We start from the raw sequence: 24,329 nt of genomic DNA, 5'->3' as shown, positions 1-24,329 counted from the left end.
GACTACTTCTTTCTGCAAAGTGGAAAGACCAACTAGGCCCACTAATGCAACAATTTGACTTAAACACATTGACTCCTTTTGTGCAGTTCAACTAAAATCAAAGTCGAAATAAAATCGAGCAGAAGTTTTGATATCCCTGTATGCAACAATAGGTATAAGGGAAACAATTACTGAGAAATAACGGTTGATGACTTATACTCCTAGAAGAAAAAACATCTACCTTATCTTAATGGTAAACAAAGTAGGAGAGTAGCAATTCTCAATCAGTGTGATTCATTCATATTAACTGAGACATTATCTTAACAATGCCTTGTTTCAACATGTATAAAGAACCGCAAAGCAGAAAAGTACCATTCCTAAAACAATGCGACTGATTCATATTAACAGAGACGCTATCTTAACAATACCTTGGTTAAACATGGAGAAAGAACTACAAAGAAGGATAGTACCATTTGTAAAACACTGTAACTGATACATAATAATAGAGACATTTTCTCAACAATACATTTCTTAAACATGCACTCCGGCCAATCCCTAACAGAAATGGTACTCCCGTCGATCCCTAACAAGTGTTGCAGTTTTGAACTAAGATTCAGTAGTTAATTCTGAGAGTGGCTGAAAGTGCAACTATCCCTAGGTGGTTTTGGTAATTCATAACAACATATAGCTCATTGAGCTAATGCTATTCCAAGATGATTATTTCAGGAAAGCTCAATGATTGGCATGGCATGGATGTGAAAGTGGAACCCTCAAAATGCTAAGGACAAAGGATTGGCTCAAGCTCAAAAGCTCAAGACTCTTCATTTTATATTTTAGTGATCCAAGATCACATTGAGTCTTTAGGAAAAGCCAATACTATCAAGGAGGGATGAGGTGTTGCTTAATGAGCCTCTTGCTTCATGTGCTTAGTGATATGCTCCAAAACCCTCAACTACTTTCCCATATCCACATATGACCTAAACCCTAAGCCAAACTCGGTCGTACCGATTCTTTCTATCCGGCGCCACCGAGTTTCACTTGTCATAAGCCACTGCCAAACCCTAGCAATTCGGTTCTACCGATAGGGATCTCGGTCTCACCGAGATGGGATTGCAAACTCTCTGTTTCCCTTTCGTAACTTTTCGGTCTCACCGAAAGAGCGGATCGGTCCCACCGAGATTGCAATGTAAATTCAGTGTTTCCTTTTTGTAACTTTTCGGTCTCACCGAAAGAGCAAATCGGTCCCACCGAGTTTGCTTGACCAACTCCCTGGTTAGCTAATTACCAAAATCGGTCTCACCGAGTTTGTGTAATCGGTCTCACCGAGATTACGTTATGCCCAAACCCTAACCATATCGGTCCTACCAAGTTGCATGTCAGTCCCACCGAAAATCTCTAACGGTCACTAGGTTTACCTTTTCGGTCCGACCGAGTTTGTTGATTCGGTCCCACCGAGATTGGAAAACTGCGTGTAATGGTTGGATTTTGTGTGGAGGCTATATATACCCCTCCACCTCCTCTTCATTCATGGAGAGAGCCATCAGAACACATACACAATTCCAACTCATATGTTCTGAGAGAGAACCACCTACTCATGTGTTGAGACCAAGATATTCCATTCCTACCATATGAATCTTGATCTCTAGCCTTCCCCAAGTTGCTTTCCACTCAAATCTTCTTTCCACCAAATCCAAATCCTATGAGAGAGAGTTGAGTGTTGGGGAGACTATCATTTGAAGCACAAGAGCAAGGAGTTCATTACCTACACACCATTTGTTACTTCTTGGAGAGAGGTGTCTCCTAGATTGGCTAGGTGTCACTTGGGAGCCTCCGACAAGATTGTGGAGTTGAACCAAGGAGTTTGTAAGGGCAAGGAGATCGCCTACTTCGTGAAGATCTACCGCTAGTGAGGCAAGTCCTTCGTGGGCGATGGCCATGGTGGGATAGACAAGGTTGCTACTTCGTGGACCCTTTGTGGGTGGTTGCTTCTTCGTGGACCCTTCGTGGGTGGAGCCCTCCGTGGACTCGCGCAACCGTTACCCTTTGTGGGTGGAGCCCTCCGTGGACTCGTGCAACCGTTACCCTTTGTGGGTTGAAGTCTCCATCAATGTGGATGTAGGATAGCACCACCTATCCGAACCACGGGAAAAACATCCGTGTCTCCAATTGCGTTTGAATTCTCCAAACCCTTCCCTTTACATTCTTGCAAGTTGCATGCTTTACTTTCCGCTGCCAATATACTCTTTGCATGCTTGCTTGAATTGTGTGATGATTGCTTGACTTGTCCTACAATAGCTAAAATCTGCCAAGAACTAAAATTGGGAAAAGGTTAAGTTTTTATTTGGTCAAGTAGTCTAATCACCCCCCCTCTAGACATACTTTCGATCCTACAGTGGCATTGCTTAATTTTTCCAGCGGCATTAGATTAACAAAAAGCATAAACAGTTCCAGGGAGAGTGGGCGCAACAACACCATGTGCTTCCATCTACTTATGAAGGGGTTGATGCAAAGTTTGTTGTAACAAAGCAACAAGCATCATGTCTGGGGTGGTCCCATTTTTGTTCACTACTTAATGGGAAAAGACAACAATACAATAGCTTCAATTCAACATTTATTTAAAACAGTACCAATACAAGTAGCACAACATCTCAAAGCACAGTGCACAATCATGTGGATGAAGGCGTGTACTGACCTTGACGGACAAGATAAAATACGAATCTACCAACATGAATAGGAAATTCAATCTCGTTTTGTGCAGTTGCACTGAAATCAAGCAAATTTGCCGGTGTGACATTTAAGTTCGCTATAGCAACAAGTTGAATAAATATTCCTGTTTTAACAGAGGCAAAAAATAAAAACAATTACGGGACAATAAAGAAGGATGAAACATACGGCGACAAAAAGAAGCATCTAACTTATCTTGATGGAAAACATAGTAGGACAGTAGCATTTCTAAAACGGTTGCATTGATTCATATTAACAAAGACATTCTCTTAAAACAACATTCGTTAAAACTGTAATTTACTTTTAACAGTGGCATTGCTTCAATTTTCCAGCGGCATTCTTAGATTAACAACAGCAAAATAGTTATATGGGACATGGGAGATGCCAGCACCATATGTGTCCACGCGTATGTTTGTTCTTTTTGAACCTCTTTCCTATGTGAGGGCAACAAATCTAGTCCTGCACAAACTACTCGACCCCTAGTTTCTTTCCTTTTTCAACAAAGAGATTGGTTCCTTACAGATGTGTGTACTGGGTTACCCCCCTTTTCCCTTTTCGACCAACAAAGCAGCTAGATAGCCACTCTATACTACTTTGCCTCCCTCCTTTCCTCATTGAACCACGTCCTAGCTTCATGCTCCACCTCACCCACCCTTCTTTCCTCTTTGAACCAAGACCTAGATTCGACTACAGAATCGAAAAAGATCCGCATGCAGCTAGAGCAATGACGGTTTCAAAGAAAGTTATACCTTAGGGTTGTCAGGATGTGGCTAGGCATGCAGCAAGAGGCCGGATCTGCCCACACTATGTACGACAGCGAGGAAGAAGGGGTCGGTGGCCCTCCCACACAAGCGCTGGGTGAAAGAGAACAGTGCAGCCGGCAGTGGATTGCCTCCCTCGCCGAAGGCGACAAAGTGAATGTTGCACCTCCTCCCCTTGCCGGTGCGAGGGGATCCGGACGACTACTTCACCAGCTGTGAGGGGGGAGAGAGAGACAGAGGCCAACACAGTCTTGTTTAGATCTGGTGAAGAGGGTGAGAGACTGTGAATATAGCAAACCATAGCAAAGGAACGCTGCGCCTCCAGCGTGTATATATATATGTAGTGCGGTGAGAGTGTGGAGAGTGCAAACCCTAGCGAACAAGCGCTGAGGCTCCAACTTATATAGTACTTATATAGTACTTGTGTATACTACTAATATATAGTGGAGTGGTTTTCTTCTTCTCTCCATAACAATCATTTTAAATTCTGTAAGTACGAAAAGAAACTCTTTATTTAACGTACCAGTGAAGGAAACTACTTAAGATGAACTAACGATCCACGCGTCCTGGTCGCACTTCCTGTCCTTCACGTGTGGTACACCATCCTTTGTTAAGTGAACAACCACACATGCGCCAAATTATCGGAAAGGTGTGAGAGTGTGTACAAATAAATAATTTTAATTTCAATTATCGGAAAGGTGTGAGAGTATGTACAGTTTGCCCTCTCTCAATAATTATGGTTTGTTGTGTTCGGCCTAAACTTGGTCAAACTTTACAAAGTTTGACTTCAGTCAAATCTAATATGAAGAGTAAATAAAAACGGAGGGCTACTACGTCCATCCGGGTTTTTAGTCCACACCATATTTTTAATCAAAGTCTGACCACATATTTAGTTAATAGTTGGACAAATAAAATTATAGGGGAGCTGAAGACAAAGTTGTGAGAAGGCTTAGAAATCAATACAAAACTTATGCTCTTAGTACCAACGTCGATGCTTCTTCGAGGAAACATCTGGTTCATAGCCAATTGTGTGATAAAATTGCACCAACGTTGTCGGGGGGATGGACCCCGGGCAGGCAACGAAACCCGAATCCTCTTCAAAAACAACGGGGTTGGCACTGCCCCTCAATACCGGCACGCGCTTGGCCGGGTCGCTCGACCCGGCAAAGCCCCGCAAGCCGGCCAGACTAGCCGACCCGGCAAGACACGTCGACTCGGCCCCAACAACTAGCGCAAGATAGCCGAACCCGGCACGACCAAATCCTCCTCAACAAGCCAGTGCCACCCGTGGCGTGCTACGCAATCCAGCCGCGGGTCAACTCCCGTCCCATCCAGGCCGTATGATGGGGATAAGACTTCAATCAATGATGACCGAGGCAACAGTGCCCCGCCCATGCCTCTGGTCAGCGGGTACGTAGCAACAGTGCCCCTCACCTACCCGCTGACCAGGGCCGGCGTGGCTACAGTGCCCCCGCCTTCACCACTAACAACAGCAAGCGGCGACTTGACAGAGAGCACTGTACGCGACTCGACTCAGCCACGCCCTGATGATCGACAAGACGGCGCACGGTCCCCCTAGGCATGCGGGGCCCGCACCTAGGGGAACCCGGCGAACCACAAGCACTCAGCGGGACCCAGCCCGGGTTCCCAGACACCGACAATACGGACCCACCGACTTGTAACATTACCATTGTACCCCTGGGGGGTTGACCTATAAAGCCCCCCAGGAGCCCTCATGCACACAAGGAGACATGCTCATACGCAAGAGAACTCATTCCATCACACACACCTAGTTAGCAACACCCGAGGAGAGGGAACTACCTAAGCCTTGGCCAGCTTCCTTCCTCCTCCATACAGCTCCAGGAGCAACATTGTACTATCAATCATACAACTACACTCGGCAGGACTAGGGGTATTATCTCTCCGGAGAACCCCGAACCTGGGTATGTCCGGCGTCCCGCGCCCGCTCATGCCAACCTCGCCTCTGGAGTTCACCAGCGCCCTCAAGCCTCCTCCTCTCTTTAGCCATCCCTTGGCATCTGCCGTGCACCCACCACGACAGTTGGCGCCCACCGTGGGGCAGCTCGAGGAGCTGGCCGGGAGCATGCTTCAGACGGGGCCCTTCTCCTACACCGACGAGTCCGTCGCGCTGGCGGACGACGTCATCGACGCGCTTGCCGCCTCCTTCGCCGTGCTGCGCATCTCCGATGCATTCACGGCCGACGAGTACCCCAGCGAGGTGCTCAGCTACTCCGACTCTCCCCTCTCCCTCGGCGGCGGCGTTTCTGCCGGGGTAGTGGACGTTCATGTGGAGGTCTTCGTCACCGGCGACGGCGTCTCCTCCTCGTCAAGCGAGACGAGGAAGGCTGCCGAAGCCAGGGCCGCAGCGAAACGGATCGAGTCGCCCGATCCGTTGCGCGCCACGATGCAGAGCCTCCGCATCCCCATCGGCACCGACGTTGACGCCACCAACGTCGCTGAGGCCCGAACCCAGCTCGAGGAAAGGCGCCAGCAGATGCTGGACATGTCTGAGACGCTCGCCGCCACTCAGCGTTGCCTGGACGCCGCCCAGCTAGAGCGCTATGCCGCCTACGGATTCACGCCTGTCGCGGCCGGCCCAATTCGGGTCGCCGATGTGCGTACCCGGGGAGGAGCGATCGTCCGGGCCCTCGGCGCCGTCCCAACTGTCTACGAGACCCCAGTGAAGAACATGCGCGCTGCCCAGGCAGCCGCAGCCGGCCTGGACCAGTTCGCGGGTGAGGAGCTGAAAGAGCACATCGGGCGGATGCGCGAATCCTCCACGCCACCAACACCCAACAGGACCACCTCAACCAGCTCGCCAAGCCGGCGGGATCCGGCTCCGCCCACCTTGGCGGTTCCAACGAACTTCTGCACACCGCTTCCTCGCCACCCAGCGAGGCGCACTCCGGCCGAGCCCGGACTCGGCGTGACCCGGTCGCTATAGCCGCCGATGGATTGGGCGATGAGCCCGTCCTACAGATCCGGACCCGGCCAGCATGGCCGGCGTCCGGCTCCAACCGACCCGGCCCCCCGAGGCCTGGTCGCAAGTCGACTCGGCCCGCGCGCCATCGACGACACCGACGCTCGCCACCGCCTCGATCAGCTCGCTCGCTCCCTAGAAAAGGAGGAGAGCGGCGCTATCGGGCCGGCGTGCTTCGGCCTGCGCATCCGGGAGGATCCCTTCCCCAAAGGATTCATGCTCCCCGTGACACCCCCAAGTACAATGGGACAGTGAAGCCAGAAGACTGGCTCACCGACTACACCATGGCCATTGGCATCACCGGTGCCAATCGTCGTCTCGTCGTGCGCTACGCACCGCTCATGCTCCAAGGGTCGGCCCGCACATGGTTGAACAGCCTGCCGATGGGCAGCATCAACACATGGGTGGACTTCGAGGAAGCCCTCATCCGCAACTTCACGGGGACCTACAAGCGACCCGGCCGCCCTAGGCAGCTCGCCATGTGCGTGCATGGGCCTACGGAGACCAGTCGCGAGTACCTCGCACGCTGGACCGAGCTCCGGAACAGCTGCGAGGGCGTCCATGAAGTCCAGGCGATCCAGTACTTCGTCAATGGGTGCCGAGATGCACCCTCCTCAAGCACAAGCTCTTACGCTCCGAGCTGACTACCATGGCCGCGCTCATGGTGACGGCGGACAAGTACGCCAACGCCGACTCCGCCATGAAGATCCAGGTGGCGCTGGATGAAGCCGGCAAGGCGAAGCCGGTGCCCCCTCCGAAGCCGGACGGCGAAAGCAGCCGGCAGCAACATCACCAGAACAACAAGCGCAAGGTCGACCAGCTGGCGCCGCGTCGCGACGACCGGCTCGTCGCGGCCGCCGAGCCCGCGGCGGACCCGGCGGTGAAGCACCGGCAAACCGGCAAGACGGCATGGCAACCCGCCATGAGCTTCGAGAAGATGCTCGACGCCTCCTGCAAGCACCACAGCGGCGCAAAACCCTCCACGCACACGCTTCGGCAGTGTGCCATCACCAAGCGCATCATGAGGGGCGACGTCCCGCCCCCTCCGGCTCTGGCTCCAGGCGCGGGACAGTCGCCTTCGCCTCCACCGCCGCCTCCAGCTGGTGGCGTGATGCGCGACGACGCCTACCCAGACCAGAACATGGCCTACGTCGTCTTCACCAGCCTCGGCAACGACAAGCGCAGCGAGCGCCTCCTTCGGCAGGAAGTGAACACCATCGTCCCGTCCAAGCCGGAGTTGATGCATTGGTCGGATCGCCCGATCACTTGGACTCGGGAGGATCACCCGGCAGTCATGCCAAGTCCGGGTGGTTACGCCCTCGTCCTCAACCCCACCATCATCGCGCGACGCACATGCAAGTTCTCCCAAGTCCTCATCGACGACAGCAGCAACATCAACATCCTCTACCGCGACACAATGACCAAGCTCGGCCTCAAGGCCGAGGACCTGGAGCCGACTCGAACGATCTTCCACGGCATCGTGCCCGGCCTCTCCTGCTCCCCCATTGGCCGGGTCCGGCTAGACGTCCTGTTCGGTGACAGCAGCCACTTCCGGCGCGAACCGATCTGGTTCGAGGTGGTGGACCTGTCCAGCGCGTATCACGCATTGCTGGGCTAGCCCGCGCACGCCAAGTTCATGGCGGTTCCCCACTACGCATACCCGAAGATGAATATGCCGGGTCCCAAGGGCCTCATCACCATCACCGGCGATTACCGCAAGTCCCTGGAGTGCGCCCGAGACAGTGCCAAGTTGGCCGAGTCGCTGGTCATTGCCGAGGAGCGGCGCTAGCTCGACCGGATCGTCGCCCTGGCAGGCGAGGCCTCCGCCGCGTCGATCCCGACCTCGGACCCGGCCGATGAGGCTGCCTTCAAGCCCTCCAAGGAGATCAAGAAAGTGAAGCTCAACCCAGAAGACCCCAGCTGCAGCAAGTACGTTGTTGTAGGCGCCCACCTCGACAGCAAATAGGAGGGCGAGCTCGTCGACTTCCTCCGTGAGAATCGGGATATCTTCGCATGGACCCCCAAGGACATGCCGGGTATCCCGAGGAAGTACGCCGATCACAAACTTCACGTTCGCAAGGATGCCAAGCCTGTCCGTCAACCCCTACGACAATTTTCCGAAGAAAAGAGAAAACCATTGGTGAAGAGGTCGCCAAGCTTTTGGCGACCGGCTTCATAATGGAAGTGTTTCACCACGAGTGGCTGGCCAATCCAGTCCTCGTCCTGAAGAAGAACAAGACCTAGCGCATGTGTATCGACTACACCAGCCTCAACAAGGCCTGTCCCAAAGATCCGTTCGCCCTCCCTCGGATCGACCAAGTCATCGACTCGACTGCCGGGTGTGAGCTCCTCTCCTTCCTGGACGCTTATTTCGGCTACCACCAGATCAAGCTGGACCCGGCTGACGCCCTGACGTCCTTCATCACGCCCTTTGGGGCGTATTGCTACATCACCATGTCGTTCGGCTTGAAGAACGCCGACGCCACCTTCCAGCGTTGCATGCAGAAATGCCTGCTGCCGCAACTCGGCCGCAATATCCACGTGTACGTGGACAACATCGTGGTGAAGAACAAGCAGCACCTCACGCTCCTCGACGATTTGAAGGAAACATTCGCCAACCTCCGCGAATACAAGGTCAAGCTTAACCCGGAAAAATGCGTCTTCGGCGTCCCGGTCGGAAAGCTACTCGGCTTCCTTGTCTCGGAACGCGGCATTGAGGCGAACCCGGAGAAGATCAAGGCCATCGAGCGCATGCACAAGCCGGCTCGGCTGCGCGATGTCCAGAAGTTCACCGGATGCTTGGCCTCGGTCAGCCGGTTTCTAAGCCGGCTGGGCGAGAGGGCGTTGCTCCTGTACCAGCTGATGAAGAAGACGAGCCCGTTCAAATGGAACGGCAAGGCAGACGAGGCCTTCCAAGACCTCGAACACATGCTCTCCACCGCACCAGTCCTGGCCGTACCAACCGACAAGGAGCCGCTGCTTCTCTACATAGCCGCGACCTCGTGGGCGGTCAGCACGGTGCTGGTGGTCGAGCGACCAAAGAAGGGCAAGATCCAAGCCGTCCAGCGCCCAGTCTACTACCTGGGCGAGGTGCTCTCCAACTCCAAGTAGAACTACCCGCACTATCAGAAGATGTGTTACGGCGTGTACCTCACCGCCAAGAAGCTGAAGTAGTATTTCCAAGAGCACGTTGTCACCGTGGTCAGCACGACGCCTATCGGAGAAATCATTGGGTGTCGGGACGCCTCTGGCCGGGTTGCCAAGTGGGCGATCCAGCTAGCCGGCCACACCGTTCTCTACGAGCCCCGCACCACGATCAAGTCTCAAGCCCTGGCCGACTTCCTCGTCGACTGGACCGAGACCCAGTACTTGCCGCCCCCTCCCGACTCGACGCATTGACGCATGCACTTCGACGGGTCCAAGATGTGACTCGGCTTAGGGGCCGGCATCGTACTGTCGTCCATGAAGGGCGACCGGCTCCGCTACGCGCTCCACATCCACTTCGCCGCCTCCAACAACGTCGCTGAGTACGAAGCCCTTGTGCACGGCCTCCGGCTTGCCAAGGAACTCGGCATCTGGCGCATCATGTGCTACGGCGACTCGGACCTGGTGGTGCAGCAGTGCTTTTTCGGCGAATGGGACGCCCGCGACCCCAACATGGCAAGCTACCGCTTCCTCGTCCAGAAGCTGTCCGGATCCTTCGAGGGCTGCGAGTTCCTCCATGTCTCATGCGCGGAGAACGAAGCAGCCGACACGCTCGCCAAGATCGCCTCATCACGACAAGCCATCCCGTCCGGCGTCTCCCTCGAGCACCTGCGCAAGCCGTCCGTCAAGCCATCGCCGGACTCCGAGTCCATCCACGTTCCAAACGACCCGGCCGCACCTCAACCCGGCCCGGGGACTGCTGAACCTGGCCCAGGGCCTGCTCAGCTCGACCCGACCACCATCGTCCCAGACCCGGCCGTCGCCATACCTGACCCGGGGCTGCTCAACCCTGCTCGGGGGCTACCGACTCGGAACCCACCCTGGTGGCCATCCTCGCCATGGTTACAGCTCCATCTTGGGCCCTCCCTATATCAGAATTTTTGGAGAACGGGGTTCTCCCATGGACGAGACCGAAGCTCGGCAGTGCAGCGTCGGGCGTCCGCCTACAGCATCATCAACAATGAGCTCGTCAAGCGCAGCTCCACCGGCGTGTTCTAGCGCTGCGTAAAGTAGGAACGGGGCATCGACATCCTCCGCGACATACATCAGGGCGAGTGCGGGCACCACGCCGCATCACGATCCCTGGTGGTCAAGGCATTCCGCCACGGTTTCTACTGGCCCACAACCCTCGAAAATGCCGAGTCGCTCATCCTCAAGTGTGAGGGATGCCAGCGCTTCAGCAAACGCAGCCACTAGCTGGCGTCAGCACTCCGCACCATACCGATCGCCTGGCCCTTCGCGGTCTGGGGACTCGACATGGTGGGACCCTTCAAAACCGCTCGAGGCGGCATGACACACTTGCTGGTGGAAGTGGACAAATTTACCAAGTGGATCGAGGCAAGACCAATCAAGAAACTAGACGGGCCAACAGCCGTCCAGTTCATCAAGGACATAGCGGTGCGCTACGACATGCCAAACAGCATCATCACCGACAACGGCACCAACTTCGCCAAGGGCGCGCTCGAATAATACTGCTCCGTCTCCGGCATCCGCCTCGCCCTGGCCTCTGTTGCGCATCCGCAGTCCAACGGGCCAATGGACTCATCTTGTCCGGCGTCAAGCCGCGAGTCGTCGAGCCGCTCATCCGCTCACCCGGCAGCTGGCTTGACGAGTTGCCAGCTGTTCTCTGGAGTCTACGCACCACGCCGAATCGGTCGACCGGGTTCACCCCATTCTTCCTCGTCTACGGAGCCGAAGCCATCATCCCGACCGACGTCGAGTTCGACTCGCCGCATGTCGCGATGTACACCGAAGCCGAAGCCAGAGAAGCCCACGAAGATGGCGTCGACCTGCTCGAAGAAGCATGCCTCCTGGCGCTCAGTCGCTCGGCCATCTACCAGCAAGGCCTGAGGCACTACCACAACAAGAAGATCAAGCCCCTCGCGTTCCGTGAGGGCGACCTCGTCCTCCGACTCGTCCAAGAGCAGGCAGGCCAGCACAAGCTGTCCCCTCCATGGGAGGGCCCATTCATCGTGAGCAAGGCCTTGCGCGACCGCAACGCCTACTACCTCATCGACGCACGCAAGTCAAGGAAGCGCAAGAAGGACACCGCCGGTGAAGAAACGACCCGGCCGTGGAACGCGGAACTCCTCTGCCCGTTTTACAGTTAGCCGCACGAGCGTATGTATCGTCGCCTTTTGTAAACGCATGAAACTATGGGGTCCCCGAACGAGACTCGGGGGCTGCCTTTTGTCAACCAAGTTATTGCGTCCCTATTTTCTTGCATCACTATACCACTGAACCCGACCACCGGTCCGACTCGCTCGACCCGGGGGCTGGCCGGCCCGGTCGCCACCCGGCCGCCTTACTTGGTGATTCCTGATAAAGTAAGGATGCCGCGGTCCCCCACTTCGCCCTAAAGCCACAGATCCAGCTTTGGCTATTGGCTGGCAAGCACAACGGGCCAAAGCTCCTTTATGCTTCATACACTAAGTCAAAGGCTGTCGGGTCGATCAACCCGGCCCACCATTCATCAAATGAACAGCCGCACGACCGGCTGCTCGCCAACCGGCTTCACCGGATTGCCGCCAACCGGCCCAGTGGGTGTTTCGCTCGCGCTCAACGTTTCGAGGGACCCAAGTCCTGCGCGCTCCTCTCAAAGAACCGAGCTCCTTGTCACGGACCGGAGCCTCGACCGTCTGACTCGCGGGGGGGGGGGGGAGGTTTGAGAAAGGAAAAGCGCATGAAATCGGTCCAAAAAACGGAAGGCAAAAAGCAAAAGCACCCACGATATCCACACGAGTATTTAAATAAAGGCCGGCGGCCCGAGTTCATTACACCCTAAAACCCCCAGTGGGTGGGTGGACCTGCTATTTAACAAATTTTACAAAGTGTCCCAGGCATCTCGAGCGCCGCATCACGACGTCGACGGCTCTCCCTGGCGCCTCCGGGTCCAGCGTGGCGCCGGTGTCCTCCTCAGCGCCCGCGTCACGGTAGACGCCCGTCTCCTTTGAGCTCCCCTCCGGATCATGGAGGAGCAAGCCGTAGTCGTCGCCGTCCATGACCCTGCCATCTTCCGTCCGCTCCGGATGGAACTCGTCGTGGAAGGCGAACTCGCCGATGTAGCTGGCCCGGGAGGCAATCCGGCTGGCTTGCTCCTGCAAGTGCTGCTCCAAACCGGCCCGCTGGCCCATCAACGCGTCCAGCTGCAGGTCCGGATGCTAGGACAGCGTGAACCTGAGCGCCATCTCAGCACCAGCGCGAGCGGCGGAGACGCGCCAGTCGCCAAGCCGGTCCGGCCCCATCTCCAACCAAGGCGCCAGGCGCGAGAAGCTGCTTGGTTGGACGGAGTCCGGCCATAGGGCCGCCGTCATCGCGGTGCCGACCTGGGACAGCCGCCCCAACTGCGTTCCCAGGACCTGTAGGCGGGCCTCAGCGGCGGCGATGATCTTCGGGAAGGTCTAGGCCACCCGCGGATCTGTCCCGGACCCAACGACGCCAGTCGGGTCGCGCTGATGGCAGACGGTTTCCTTCGCCAGCCGCTGCGTCTCCGGGAAGGCCCCTGCCGCAAAGGAAAAAGCAAGTTAGAAGAAGAACAACAAGGAAGCAAGGCCGGATCCCGACCCGGCGAACGACAAGAAAAAGCACTTACTGGAGAAGGACTCTTCCAAGTGCTGCACTTCAAGCAACATACCACGCCGCTCCCATTCGATGGCGCGATCGCGCTCCTTGAGCGTCTTCTCCAGATCGACCGGCTTGGCAAGGGCCGCCTTCAGCTCGGCGTCCTTGTCTTCGGCCGCCTTCTCGGCCGCCTCACAGCGACGGGCCTCGTCCTGACGGGCCCCCTCAGCAGTGGCGACCTGCTCCCGCAGGCGATCCACCTCAGCCTGCAGCCGGCCCTTGTCGTCGGCCAACTGGCCGCGCTGCTGGTCCGCCTCCACCAGGGCCTGCTGCGCCTCTGCCACCTTGGCGGCTTCCACCTTAAGGTGCTCCACCTCGGCCTCGAGGCGGCTCTTGTGACCCGCCAGCTGCTCATGCAGCCGGTTGGCCTCGTCAAGAGACCGCCGAGCCACGGACGCCTCCGCCCTTGCTTGCGCCGCCTCGACGCCAAGACGGCCGGTGTCGGCGACGAGCCGGTCGTAGTGATGACCAGCCCGGAGCAGACGAGCTCGCCAGGACAACACCTTGGCTGCGAAAAAGAAGGACTCAACAGAAGAAAAAAGCAAGACTTAAGATTTGGCCCAACTGTTACACAGTTGGCCCGAATCTCGGGGGCTACACCCAGTGGGTGCGCTAGCGCGCCCCCACTAGAAAAGAGCACGAGAATACCTGCGGCGACGCGGAGCTCCCCCTCCATGGCGACAAGCTGCTCCTTGAGCTCCCGGTGCTTGCCCAGGAGACGATTGTAGGCGGCGACCCGGAAAGCGTCGAGATGCTGAAGAAAGCAGAAGTCAGAACAAGGCCAGCACTCTAAAGATTCGACCCAACTACTACGTAGTTGGCCCGAACCTCGGGGGCTACACCCAGTGGGTACGCTAGCGCGCCCCCACAAAGAAGAAATTACAAGAGAACTTACCAGAATGGCACGCTCCAGGTCGCGCGTCCACTCCACCTCGGCCTGGGCGAAGGCCTCGAGCCGTTCCATCCGGCCTCACAGGCGGCGACTGATGGCGTCCAGCACCTCCTCCTCCTGGGTCTGAGGCCCGAAGACAAGAGCGCTCCCGCTCCGCGCGGCTGTGGCACGGCAGCTTGGCGCCCTCCCTGCTGGGGCACCAAGGCGTACTCCCCACTGGCCGCTCGCGACGCGGCCAGCACCTCCTCCGACGCCCCTCCTGGCGCCGACGACGACCCGGACGCCGGGACGCCCTGCGTCACCGGCTCCGGCCCAGCTGCCAGGGTGGCCTCCGGCACCGCCGCCTGCAGCATCTCCTCCAAAACGGCGCCGCCTCCACCACCATCAGCCCCCGCTTGCCCGGCCACGTCGGCCCGCGGCGGGGAGTCGTCCGCCACCTCCATGACCGCCCGGTCGGGGATCACCACCGCAGCCCGGCCTCCACGGCCGCGCTCCCTCGCCAGTGACGGCTCAAAGACCATTGCCGCCACGACCATGCCCTTCGGCATTTCGCGCCAGGCCGACTCCGCACCGCCTTGCGCCCATGCCGCCGCCGTGTCGGTCCAAGCATGGACCGACGCCGCCTTCAACTCCGCCTCAGCCCGGTTCTTGTCCCGCTAGGCCACGGCTTCGGCGTCATTCGGATCCAGGCCAAGGTCCGAGTTGGCCTGTTCCTCCACCTCGGCCTGGTCGGCGAGGTCAGACCGGCTCCTGCGGAACTCGGCCCCTTTGGCGGCCGCGGCTTCCGCCGCCGCCCTCGCCAGCGTGATTGGCAACCTGAAGAAGAAGATGGAATAAGTAGAAAAGAAACAAGACTAGTTCAAGAAAAGAAAAGCTGAGCGCAAACAAGAGATGAAGCCTACCCCGCTAAGACCGGGACCGGGGTTGGCCCCTCGTGCCCGCCGCTGCACTTCCTCTTGGCCGGCCTCTCGGCCCTGGCCGGGTCTGCCGTGCGCTTCGGGGCCTGGGGTCGCGGCACGATGCTGTCTTTCCCATGCGGGCGGCTCGGCGCCGCCCCATGCGAGGACCCGGCTCCGCCCGCATCGCCGCCTCCCTCGCCCAACGCCGCTACACCAACAACTGGCGTCAGGATCGACCGTTCCGTGCCGCGGTTAGCAATTCAAGACACATGAAGAAAAACATGATACTTACCCGCACGACACCCAGCACCGGCGTCGGACTCGGCCTCCTCCTCCCCGCCTCGAGCCGCGGGCTCCTCTAGCGCCACCGGCGCCACCTGCGACAAGGCCCAGGCGTAAGGATGCCGAATCGCGTTCAGAAGTACCACCCGTGTCGCGTCGGGACAGACAAGAAGGTGCACGACGACAAAGTAAGAAGACCAGACACTAACCTGCGGCGCCGGGTTCGACTGGCTGTACGGCGCCTTGCCGAACTCCCAGTCCTTCCCAAGGTTGGCCTTGGAGATGTCGTTCACGCCAGGCGCGATCTGCACCGCGGACAGCCGCATCGACCCCATGCGGTTGGGGTCTTGAAGGCCGACCATCTCGCCGATGAGGCAGGAACGCCCCTGAAGCGGAAGGACCCGACACTTGATGAACGCGGCAAGGAGGTCGGTGCCGGTGAGCCCCTTCTGCATCCTCATCACTGATACGTCTCCGTCGTATCTACTTTTCCAAACACTTTTGCCCTTGTTTTGGACTCTAACTTGTATGATTTGAATGGAACTAACCCGGACTGACGCTGTTTTCAGCAGAATTGCCATGGTGTTGTTTTATGTGCAGAAAAAATATATTCTCGGAATGACCTGAAACTCCACGGAACATCTTAGAAAAAACAATAAAAATCCTCGCCAAAGATGAAGACCAGGGGGCCCACACCCTTCTCACGAGGGTGGGGGCGCCCCCTAGGGCGGGCCCCCTACCTCGTGGGCCTCCTGAAAACCCTCCGACGCCAACTCCAACTCTATATATTTGCTTTCGGAGAGAAAAAAATCAGGGAGAAGAAAATCATCACGTTTTACGATACGGAGCCGCCGCCAAGCCCTAAAACCTCTCGGGAGGGCTGATTTGGAGTCCGTTCGGGGCTCCGGAGAGGGGGATTCGTCGTCATCGTCATCATCAACCATCCTCCATCACCAATTTCATGATGCTCACCGCCGTGCGTGAGTAATTGCATCGTAGGCTTGCTGGACGGTGATGGGTTGGATGAGATTTATCATGTAATCGAGTTAGTTTTGTTAGGGTTTGATCCCTAGTATCCATTATGTTCTGAGATTGATGTTGCTATGACTTTGCTATGCTTAATGCTTGTCACTAGGGCCCGAGTGCCATGATTTCAGATCTAAAACTATTATGTTTTCATGAATATATGTGAGTTCTTGATCCTATCTTGCAAGTCTATAGTCACCTACTATGTGTTATGATCCGGCAACCCCGAAGTGACAATAATCGGGACCACTCCCGGTGATGACCATAGTTTGAGGAGTTCATGTATTCACTATGTGCTAATGCTTTGTTCCGGTTCTCTATTAAAAGGAGGCCTTAATATCCCTAAGTTTCCAATAGGACCCCACTGCCACGGGAGGGTAGGACAAAAGATGTCATGCAAGTTCTTTTCCATAAGCACGTATGACTATATACGGAATACATGCCTACACATTGATGAATTGGAGCTAGTTCTGTGTCACCCTATGTTATGACTGTTACATGATGAACCGCATCCAGCATAATTATCCATCACTGATCCGGTGCCTACGAGTTTTCCATATACTGGTTCTCGTTTATTTTACTTTTCCGCTGCTACTATTACAATCACTACAAAATACCAAAAATATTACGTTTGCTGTCTTTACTTTTGTTGCCGCTACCACCACTATCATATTAGTTTGCTACTAAACACTTTGCTGCAGATACTAAGTTTCCAGGTGTGGTTGAATTGACAACTCAGCTGCTAATACTTGAGAATATTCTTTGGCTCCCCTTGTGTCGAATCAATAAATTTGGATTGAATACTCTACCCTTGAAAGCTGTTGCGATCCCCTATACTTGTGGGTTATTGTCACACCCTAGCTAGTTCAAGCATTAGAGTGTGCATCATGTTTAATTTCCTTTTAAGTTTGAAATGGGGATGACAAAACCCCCCAACACCCCCTGGAAACAGCTAGGGTTTACTAAAATTATTTTCAATGAACCTGAAATGCCCTTCTAAAAAGTTCACTCTCTTTGTCTTGGGTTGGAACCTCTGGCAAAATTGGTGCACAATTTTCTAGGTGAACAGAAGGTCATTGAATTAAATCATAAGTATTTGATTTTGGGCATTTAAATGCTATAAAATAATTTAAATGCTCAAATAATTCTGGAAATAAATGTTTGCTGTTGGATTTATTCTAAACAGAGCCCACAATTATTTTCAGGATTTTTGGATATGTTTTAGTATTTTTAATAAAGCCCAACAGTTGCAGAAAAAAATAGAAAACAGAAACAAATAAGAAAAAGAGAGAGAGAGAGGGAAACCACCTGGGCCTTACATGTGCTGGCCCAGCCCACCTGGCTCGGCCCAGCCGACTGGCCTTGCCAGTCGTCCTCCTCCTCCCGCCAGGAGGACGAGGAGCGCGTGGCCAGCGCCCGCGGCCTCACGCTGACCACCTCCTGCTTCTGCCGACGCCCTGGAGGCGTCTAGGGGTGCCACGCCGACCCCCACGTCCCCCTCTCTTCCTCCCTCACTCTCCCCCTTGTCTCCCTCACCCTCTCCCGCGATGGCCAAGCACGATCCTTGCCGCCATTCGCCGTAGTCGTCACCAGAGCCACCCCCTCGCCCCTCCGACAAGCCCATTAGTTCCGCGCTACCGTCCTCGACCTCCTCGTCGACTCACGTGACGACGGACGCCTCCAAGCGCCTCCCCGACGCCTTCTTCTTCCTCGGTCCACCGAGATCGCCGGCAACGCCCCGATGACGTCCGATCTCCCCCGAGCCCGCTGAGACGCGTTCTGCAACCGCCGTGAGCTCCTCCACCGAACCCCCTCTTCTCTGCTTCATTTGCTCACCGTAGACGCCGCCCCTTGCTCACCGTAGCACGCCGCCACGCGAGCTCGACGCCGGCGTCACTCCGGTGACCTTTTGGTCAGGCGCGGGTGCCTAACGCACTCACCGCACCTCGTAGCGCCTCGCTAGAGCGTCCGTTTCCCCGCTAGCTCGCTGCAGCAGCAAAACCGCCAATGGCCGAGCTCCGGCCCCCGCCACGAGCTCGATTCCGGCAAGCTCGCTCCACCCCAGCTCCTCCCACTTGCCCCACTAGATGCGCGCGAGCCCCAGCTACGCGTAGGACCAAACCACGGTCGATTTGGTCGCCTGTGGGCGATTTCCGAAGCTCTCCGCCGTCTCGGCCTCGCCAGCGACTCAACGCCGGCGGGATTAACCCCGCTGACCAGGGGTTTGACCCCAGTTTGACTCCGCCTGAGACACTGATAGGTGGGGCCAGCTCCTAACTAATTTAGATTAGTTTAAATTAGAGCTAATCACTCTGTTAGAGGTTAATGACGTCGTTAACTAACCCTCTCTCACTGACATGTGGGCCCAGAGCCTAACTAACCCAGTTTAGTGCTAACTAAACACTAACTAACTCTGCTAGTTAGCTGAGAGACTGACAGAAGGGGCCCACTAGTCAGGTTTGACCTGGGCTGGCGCCTTTGACCCGCTGACATCACAGTGATGCAGTGCTGACGCATTAATTCAATTACTGGATTTATTCTTTAATAGGAAATTCCAGAAAATAGTCAAAACTTCTAAAAATCATAGAAAATCAACCATAGCTCCAAATGCAAAGATTTATATATGAAAAATGATCAGCAAAATTCAATCTATCCATCTGTAATGGTTTCATGCATGACAAAACAAAGTTAACCTTGCTGTTTAAGCAGAATAAGGTGATGCTCTAATAAGGCCATGTTTAATGAGCTAATATTTGAATCTTTGATTCAAATGAGTTCATCCCCTTCTGTTTTAGCTTGCATTAGGCCAAGACACTTTCATCTTGCCATGTCATAGCATGCATCTTATTGTTGCATATTGCCATGTGTTGATTATGCTTCGGTGTGTCTTTCGTGGTAGGTTCTGCCTCCGAGGATAAACCCGAGTATCCGTCTGAAGGGCAGTACCCTACTACCACTACAACAGGCAAGCAACCCATTGATCATTCCGATACAACCCATGTTCCCGCTTCTGCTCTTGTTTACTGCATTAAGACAACACGTTTCAAACTGCTGTGTGCTATGGTAGTTGAACCCTTATCCTCTGCATGACCTGTCATTGCCACAGTAACTAGATGAAACCCACTAGCATGTGTAGGAGTTGATTGAGCCATGTATGTGATTCCTACTTTGCTATGCTTAGAGTTGTGTTAGGTCTGGTTCATCCGGGTGATGGGCTAGAGTGAAATGATTACGTCGGTAACGTGAGGGATGTGTGGAATATGGTTTGGTAAAGGTATGATGAGAGGCCATGTAGGAGTACATGGTGGGTTGTTTCATTGAGGCCGTCCCTAAGAACTGAGATCTGTATGTGTGATTTAAGATTCAACTACTACCATGCATTGGGATCCTTAATTGACCCTCTCGGCTTCTTAAATACCTTAGTACTCTGTCCAGGAGTTGCAAATAGTTTCTGGTGTTTGTAGGTTATGTGTTGGCGGCCGTGCGTAGCACTGACCCTAGGGGTGGGCTATGTTGCGGTAGATACACTGTGGCATGGTGTACCGAGTCACCCGTTTGGTGTCTCGGGAACCCTGTTCACATCGTACGGGGCCGTATGTGGAAACCTCGGCCGGACTCCCTGCGGATGGAACCTGGATAGGTGATGAACCTGGACTAGAGACTTGAATGTTTAGGTAGGCCGTGGCCGACACCCTCATTGGGCCTCCGCTTGAAGGTTGCCGAGTACATGTCGTGTAAACGGCGGTAAGTGGTGAAAGCGTGTATGACGAAGTACACCCCTGCAGGGTATAAAACTATTCGAATAGCCGCGTCCACGGTAAAGGACTACTTGGTTGCCTATACAGTTCATAGACAAGTTAATGGATACTACTAAAAGACTCAAGATAATTGTGAGTACCGAGGATGGCCCTCTCGTAGGATGACGAGGGAGGATCCACGGTGGAGTATTGTGTTGTTGAGTAGTGGACTCGTGTGCGAAAACTATTTTACTAGTGAAATTCTGTAGGATAGCTTAGCCAAGAGTCAAAGCTGGCTTGCTGCAACAACCCCACCACCTTCTTGGGAATGAGCATGTATATTAGGTTCTAATGTAAGACTTGCTGAGTACCTTTGTACTCATGTTTGCTTAATTACTGTTTTCAGACGACAACACCGCCCCCTCCGATGGGTTCTACGTAGACCTTGACGTCGACGAGTGACTAGCCACCCAGGTGGTGATCCTGGCCATGGAGGGCCCTATGTAGATAGACAGGCTTCGAGAAGCCTTCTTTCTTTCTAGTGTCTGTACTCAGACTAGTTGCTTCCGCATGTGCTTGTATGATTGTATGACTTGAGTGTCGGGTCATGTGACCCCTATCTGTATGAACATGTTATGTATGGCTCTCTGGAGCCTTTAAATAAAGTTCTTGAGTTGTAGAGTTTTGTTGTGATGCCATGTTGTATGTACTCATATCGGGCATATTGTGTGTATGATTGAAATGCTTGGTATGAGTGGGATCCGACAATCTAGTTGTCTATCCTTGGCAGCCTTTATTATGGGGAAATGTAGTCTAGTGTTCCTCGAGCCATAGTAGTCCGCTACAGCCCGGTTCACCGGAGTCCTGCTAGCCCAGCACTACTGTTCAGGACACTTGACTGGCCGGCATGTGTTTGTTCCTATGTATGTCCCTTCGGGGAAATGTCACGCGGTGATATCCGGAGTCCTGCCTAGCCTGCTACAGCCCGGGTTCCCCGGAGTCCTGTTAGCCCAGTGCTACAGCCCGAAATCACTCGCTGATGACCGACATGCTCGATGTGATTCATGTATGCCTGTCTCCATAGGTCTGTGCCGCTTTGGGTTCATGACTAGCCATGTCGGCCCGGGTTCTCTGTCATATGGATGCTAGCGACACTATCATATACGTGAGCCAAAAGGCGCAAACGGTCCCGGGCCACGGTAAGGCGACACCCGTGGGATACCGTGCGTGAGGCCGCAAAGTGATATGAGGTGTTACCGGCTAGATCGATGTGGCTTGGAATCGGGGTCCTGACAACGTTGGCATCAGAGCCGGACTGCCTGTAGGTTCGTTGAGCCAAACTGGTCGATATCAAGTCTAGAAATGCTTTAGTTATATGTAGGAGAATTGATTATGGGAGGGAACGTAAGGCTCTTTTACTCCTTTACCTTATGCCCTCTTCTCTGAGTCTTTCTCTTCTCATTCAACGCGGGTTAAGGACTAGGCTCTCTTCTTCTATCAGGTTCACGTGTTACTAATCCGTAGTAGCTTATAGGATTGTTGTTACAAGTCCCAGTTCAGTTTCTACTATTTTTAGTATGTTGCTAATTGGATCAGAACCTTGATATGATGTTGTTGAGTGGTATTGCAAACTGTTGTGGATCTCTCAAATCTTTTTCTGAGCATTTACAGCTGTTATGCTGTCCAATTTTCCCTAGAAATTCTAATGTCTTTGCATTGTGGTTGTGCTTTCAGATGGCCAACCGTGCTCAAAACCAAGTGGTTCGCCTGACCCGGTGCCTTGACGTGCCCGGTCATACTATTAGTCCGGGTAATGATCGAGACGGGTTACCGTTGGTATCCTGAATACACCGTCGAAGAGCAATTCTGAGACTTTAATCAAAGCCAATATTTCTGCACTGTCAGGATATTTCCTTCTTATCCTGGATCTACCGAGCCCCTTCACTGTTCCTATGGACTCGGGGTTACTGTTGAGATGGCTGTGCAGGATGCTGCCTATTCCATGATGACCATCATGTGAGTCCGGACTGGCCTGCTTTGAAACACCGACTTCTGTTGCATGCCAGCTTCACTTCCGGGAGCGCAAGGGTATCTTCAGGCTATCTATGATGACTCCACTCAGGAGGACTCATTAACTCGTACCACTGCCGAGATGCTCGAAGATAAGGACCGAGAGAATCGGGCCTTGAGGCTGGAGCTTTTCAATACCCGTGCTGATCATTGGGCTACACTGACTCGGTTTGCACCTGCGGTGCAAGCTGGATGTATGGATACAAGGGATCTGTATCCTGTGAGATCTGCTCTGCCAGACATGGTGGATTGGCGTGATGTGGGAGGCATCACCCCACCCCGTGGTCCCCGCAGGCCACCGTTTGTTGGTCCAAGACCTCATCCTAGCCCCTATGGTCCACAGGCTCCTCAGGACCGTCTGTTTCCGGATGATCATGTTGAACTTCTAGGCTATGGAGGTGACTTCTATGAGGACTACTACGGAGCTGTCTGAGTTAGTAGTAGTATCACTAGTATTGTAGTAGTTGTATCTCCACTGTCCTGCGTGACTTGTGGAATATGACTGTGTGTAATCAATTCCGGAGGTGTAGACAAATAATGTATAGGAGCTTGGAATGCCTCCGATGAGATGTAACGTCTTTCATCATAGTTGTACTATAGCCTGGGCTTGTACTAAACTATGTATGATGTGTATGACCGTTGGTATATATATGGCAGTTTTATATTACCATGACATATGGATGAACATCTTTGCATTCCGTGTTATCCATTACATTCTGCACTTCCTTGCTAAGTTTGAGCCATCCTTATCTAAACCGTTGTCTTGTTTTCTCCTAGGATGGTCAACACCCGCAGCAACCCTGCTACCCCAGAGCAGGGGGGAGCCAGTGCAGCTAGGGGTGAAAATCTGCCTCACCCGCCTTCTCTAGTCGAAGTAATGCTGGAGGTGGAAAGAAACAAGCGTGAGACTAACCGCCTGCTGGAGCGGATTGAGCAGAATACCGCACGCCATCCGTGAAATGACTTGGTGTCAATCAATGACTTTATCAAGCTGTACCCACCAAAGTTTAACCATTCCGTCGAGCCCCTCGACGCGGATGACTGGCTTCACAGCATCACCCACAAGCTACGTTCTGCTAACGTAGCCGAAGCCGACAAGGTTACTTATGCTGCCTATCACCTCGAAGGCCCTGCTAGCCTCTGGTGGGAAAACTTCGAAGCTATGCGCCCGGTCGGCCAAATTACTACTTGGGCTGAATTCAGTGAAGCTTTCCGTGAACATCACATTCCGGAAGGTCTCATGGATCGCAAGAGGGAGGAGTTCTGCAATTTCGCCCAAGGAAGACTGACTGTGGATGCATATAGTCGTGAATTTGGGAATCTGGCACGCTATGCCCCTGAAGAGGTATCTACTGACGCTAAGAAGCAGGCAAGGTTCCGCAAGGGACTTAGCCCTGAACTTCACCGTGATCTTTGTCTGCACGAGTGCACCTCCTTTCAGAAGTTGGTCAATAAAGCCATCAGTGCTGAGACAGGCCAGACTGATTATGACGCTTCATGCAAGCACTCCCGTCATTTTGGCTCTTCATCCAGCTCTGGAGCTCAGAAGCGCCAGGTGTGGATCCCAAGCACGGCACTGCCACCCAGGTTCATCCCGAGGCCATCCTTTGAGGCGCCTCGTCCCAACCAGCAATTTGCACCGCCCAAGCCCTATGGTGGCCCCGCTACTAATGCTGCTCCACGCCCCAATGTTGTGACTTGTTTCAAGTGTGGAGAGCCAGGTCACTATAGCCGAGAGTGTCCCCAGAACAAGAACCCCAATCAAACTGGAAAGTCTGTTGGCCGTGGTAAGCCCGCGGGAAAGACATTCTACGCCAAGCCGGCCACCACTGCCCGTGGCCATGTCAACTATGTTTCAGCCGAGGAGGCTCATGAGGATCCTAACGTCGTCCTTGGTACGCTCCTTGTTAACTGCCATCCGACATCTGTTCTTTTCGATACTGGAGCATCTCATTCATTCATATCCGAGAGCTATGCTCGAATGCATAACACGACATTCTGTGACATGCCCACTTCCATGGTAATTCAAACTCCGGGTTCCAAATGGCAAACTTCTAGAGTAAGCCATGTGAACGAAATTCTTGTCGATAGACTTGTCTTCCTTGCATCCTTATTAGCTCTCAAGTCCTCGGA

General features: G+C 54.2%; 1 protein-coding gene across 1 annotated transcript; it reads left to right on the top strand.

The window, feature by feature from the left end:
* Positions 1–10,050: 10,050 nt before the first annotated feature.
* LOC147979038 (uncharacterized) lies at positions 10,051–10,668 on the top strand. Its single transcript, XM_087514996.1, has one exon. The coding sequence runs from the start codon at positions 10,051–10,053 to the stop codon at positions 10,666–10,668; it is 618 nt and encodes a 205-aa protein (XP_087371122.1).
* The last annotated feature ends 13,661 nt before the right edge of the window (positions 10,669–24,329 follow it).

The sequence above is a fragment of the Triticum urartu genome, chromosome 3A (assembly GCF_056163025.1).
Source record: "Triticum urartu cultivar PI428250 chromosome 3A, HENAU_Tu73, whole genome shotgun sequence".
Lineage (NCBI taxonomy): Eukaryota > Viridiplantae > Streptophyta > Magnoliopsida > Poales > Poaceae > Triticum > Triticum urartu.
The sequence above is the reverse complement of the archived record's forward strand: the minus strand, read 5'-3'. Positions and strand labels throughout refer to the sequence as shown.